Source organism: Lolium rigidum, chromosome 7 (assembly GCF_022539505.1).
Source record: "Lolium rigidum isolate FL_2022 chromosome 7, APGP_CSIRO_Lrig_0.1, whole genome shotgun sequence".
Taxonomy (NCBI): Eukaryota; Viridiplantae; Streptophyta; class Magnoliopsida; order Poales; family Poaceae; genus Lolium; species Lolium rigidum.
Window position 1 is genome coordinate 319387256 of NC_061514.1, and position 3733 is coordinate 319390988.

Here is a 3733-nt window from a genome sequence, read left to right on the forward strand (position 1 = left end):
TACAATTTTGTGCATATTCCGATATCCAATATGTTAAAGTTCCTAAGCAGTATGGGACGACTGCTCGCGGCCTCGCGTGACTCCAATGACCTACCATCTGCATCACTGCAGGGCGTTTGCTCGTTCAGTGGATATAGTTGAAACTAAGCGACAAGGGTGATGGTGCCTGGCTTATCTATGAACTATCAAAGCCCCAATAATGCTTATCGTCTTCCTGCCTAGCTGATGCAACAGACCAACACAGTTTAGGCGTTCCGTCTCAGCGACACCAATCTCCTTGATTGAACCAACTGCATACACACGCCCCTGTCCACAAAAAACTTTCTCAAAAGAGAATCAAGGTTTTCGTTAGGTTCCCGTACCAACAACATATATAGTTCGTTTGAAAATTGGAATTAAAGTTTACACCGACTGAATCTTGCAGAAAGAATCAGCAGAGGAGTGTAAACAATTAGTCATGAAGGATCTTCATTAGCATTTCCGAGTTCATACTTCATAGATACAGGGCATCCCTTTGGTCATTAAGCAAGGATTATCATTAGTCATGAAGGATCTTTATTAGCATTTCTGAGTTCATACTTCATAGACACAATGCATCCCTTTGGTCATTAAGCAAGGATTATCATGCTTGAGCAAGACCAACAACACAATCCATAGAACTTCAGAAGGCTTATAAAAACTAAAACCTTGAGTCTGAGATTCTGCTTCTTAATAAGTACAACAAGCAAAAAAGTAAAATCTGTACATAATTGGCCGGATTCACTTGGTCTCCAACTACTATCTTCCGGAGGGGATCAGGGCATCATCAGATCCCTGAGGTAAGAAGTGCGTTGCGCTCGGAGGCAATGGCAGCCACGGGCCACCTATTGCAGCAGCCTCCATCTTGATGGCCTCCGCTATCGGCACGAGCGTCGGCTTCTCGCTGTAGGTGAATTGCAAGTCCCTGTTCGCAGCCAGAGCCAAGAGCTCCGACTCCTCCAGACCACGCGCTGGGCCGAGGCTGCACCTTTCCGGACTGTGCTTCGCAAGCGCGTCCTTGAACTTCTTGATCTGCAATCACATCGAATTGGAGCAAGAATGTTAGCATTCAATCTTGTCTGAAGAAGACATTGCAGTAAGCGAACACACTAAGTGGGCGTTGAGATTTACCGTTGCATTGGTGCAGCTGAAGCTGCTGACCCGGCCCTGAGCTCCCCTGTAGAACCTGAAGAAAGGGAGGACATGGACATGGAGGCTGTAGCACATGGACTTGTGCTGCTCGTGGTTCACTTGCAGGAACAGCACATCCGGGTTCCGTTCGGCGAATTGCGCAATCTGGACATAAGAATCAACAAATGAGCAAAAAGGAGATAGGCGACTAGTAGTATATTGCAGTATTTGGAACAAGTTATCAGAATAAACCGGGGTTTGGCCATGAATTTGTTACCTTTGGGTGGAGAGCGCGGCAGCCACCGCAGCCGGGGGAGAAGAAGTCGACGACGACGAGCTTGTCGCCGGCGTTGCGCAGGGAGTCGGCGAGGTCCTGCGCGGACTGGACCTCCCTCATGTTTGGCTGCGTCACTTTCTCCCACCACCTCATGGCTTTGCCAATCGTCAGGTTCCCGTTCATCTGCAAGAACCAACAAACCAGCTCACATTTAGCATCGTATTCCCCACCAGCTAAAATCCCAGTCTAAAAAGTGGGACAAATCGAAATTTCTTTACTTGGGGAAGATGGAATAAAAAATAAATCTCAAGATCTCCTCTTGAGAATCTAACAAAAACAAGAAAACGGATTCGAAACGAGGAACGAACCTGGCCAGCAGCCGCCACATGGAGACTCCGAGGCTGGGGCCTGGCCGTAAGCGCCACCCTCCCGGCGGGGAAGGAGCTCTTGGCACGGTACGCGCCGCCCATCGCCACGGACTCCGCGAGCGCCGCCGCGGCGCCCAAGTCCCCGCAGGGCACCGCCACGCAGCCGTTGCCGCACAGAGTGTTAGCCATGGATACACGGAGCTCGTTCTGCCGGGGACCGAAGCACGCAGCGAGCAAAGGTAGAGGAAACTAGGGAGCAGGAGCGCGCACACAGAGAGAGAAGGGCAATGGCGGATGGATGGGAGATGCGGCGAGGAAGAAAAGGTCTGCCCTTTTAACGAAGAGAGGGGAAAAGCGACAAGGCCCACGCTTTTTTTACCTGCCGTTTTTACCACATGGGTAATTCCTCCTATCCGTTGGATCGCGTGCTGAACGGACGGATTGCGGACACGAGGGGCGGCGGTTTGGGATGACCGTTTGTGATGGTGTAAAAGGTGCGTTGGAGTGGATATGTTTTGGATAAGAAAAAAGCTGGGCCGCAGGAGCGGTAGGTACTGGAGGTTAAGCGGCCACGTGTGCAGGTAGGTCAAGGTTAGGGTCTCTGTCTGTGCACACGGCGAAAAGGGCATGGAACGCATGGGCCCACCCGTTTCTGGAGCGTGGTAAAAATGGAGAAATATCTGCTTTGACAACAGCTTGGGTACAGCGAAATCCACAGTCTTTCTTTTTGTTGATGTCTATTTAGACGTCGCTGTATTTTCGGTCGATCGACAGCGAGATTTTGACGTAGATCTTTGTATTTCTGTTGTGCATGGTATTACATTTTTATCTAAAGGCTAGAAATACTGCAATGGGTACATGTTATAGCTATTATGTACTATCTATGTTTTTTGTTACTAAATATAAAACATAAAATGCTTTGCGAGTTCAATTTGAAGCGGCAGGGTAATATATTTGTGGAGTTTCCCAAAATGTGCATACAAGTTATTGGCGCGGATATTAAATGAACACCATTTCACATGACACAAATCTTAAGTATGCGATAAAGTGAAAAGCATACTAGTTCGGCAATGGTGTGGTAAATTTTCTAGATTGATATTTCAAATTTAACTTCATATGTTTAGGTGTTTTTATGTTTTTTTTTGTTCTCTTCGAGCAAATGATTCATCTCAACTTTCTAGCTCTACTTAACACACATGACCTTTTGATGAGCTTCCGTGCCATTCTTCCTCACCCTATATGAAAATGTTCTCTTTGCGTCGTGGATGGCTCAATCTTTACAGGAGCAACTACTTCATATTGTATATGGTTCATTCTCCATCTTTGGGTTCAACATCCAGGGGTGTCTAAAAATGGAATTTGGCGCGGGAGCTGTCAATTACTATGCTTGTTAACTTTGCTTCACAAATTACAATCATAACTACAAAATTGTACATAATACTGGATTATGGAGTGTATATATTAAAGTTAACCCATCAACTGACACTCTTATATGTGTTTAAAATGAAGACAAGAATTCGAGCTCTTTGAAAGGAAACTATACTTGCGGCTGTGAAACATTTATTAGAAACTAGAAAGTCCACTGTCAGGGGAAAATGAAAGATATAAATGAAATTACAAAGTTTAAAATGATTAACACACCACTAGTTAGTTTTGTGCAAATGATATCACTCTGCTAGAGCTCTATAACTTCAGACTCTATCTCATTTTTTTATTTTGATAATGGTCCAGACTCATTTAATTAGTTGTGTGGATGATAAGAACGGTCCTAATTGTGTGACCGTACCAAATTGGAAGGTGGGAGAAGACTTTAGGTTTTTGGCACACCAAGTACCGGTACAAATTTTGTTATATTTTATTTTGTACTATACTTTTATACTTACATACGTCTTACTTTGTCGATGTAAATTATTGATTTGATACAATCCCATTTGTATGG

At 45.1% G+C, this 3733-nt stretch overlaps 1 protein-coding gene across 1 annotated transcript; it reads right to left on the reverse strand.

The window, feature by feature from the left end:
- Positions 1-583: 583 nt before the first annotated feature.
- LOC124675836 (thioredoxin-like 1-1, chloroplastic) lies at positions 584-1983 on the reverse strand. The gene is made up of 4 exons (XM_047211909.1): positions 1795-1983; positions 1427-1609; positions 1150-1314; positions 584-1050 (listed from the first exon to the last, which is right to left on the reverse strand). The coding sequence occupies exons 1-4, from the start codon at positions 1981-1983 to the stop codon at positions 778-780; spliced, it is 810 nt and encodes a 269-aa protein (XP_047067865.1). The 3' UTR covers positions 584-777.
- Between the last annotated feature and the right edge of the window lie 1750 nt (positions 1984-3733).

What these genes read in the sequence shown, in the direction of transcription:
- LOC124675836 (XM_047211909.1), bottom strand. Translation starts at nt 1,983, where the DNA reads ATGGCTAACACTCTGTGCGGCAACGGCTGCGTGGCGGTGCCCTGCGGG. An exon ending in ATGTGGCGGCTGCTGGCCAG is followed by an intron (nt 1,610 to 1,794) that starts GTTCGTTCCTCG and finishes TGGTTCTTGCAG; the next exon opens with ATGAACGGGAACCTGACGAT. An exon ending in TCAGCTGCACCAATGCAACG is followed by an intron (nt 1,051 to 1,149) that starts GTAAATCTCAAC and finishes ATGTGATTGCAG; the next exon opens with ATCAAGAAGTTCAAGGACGC.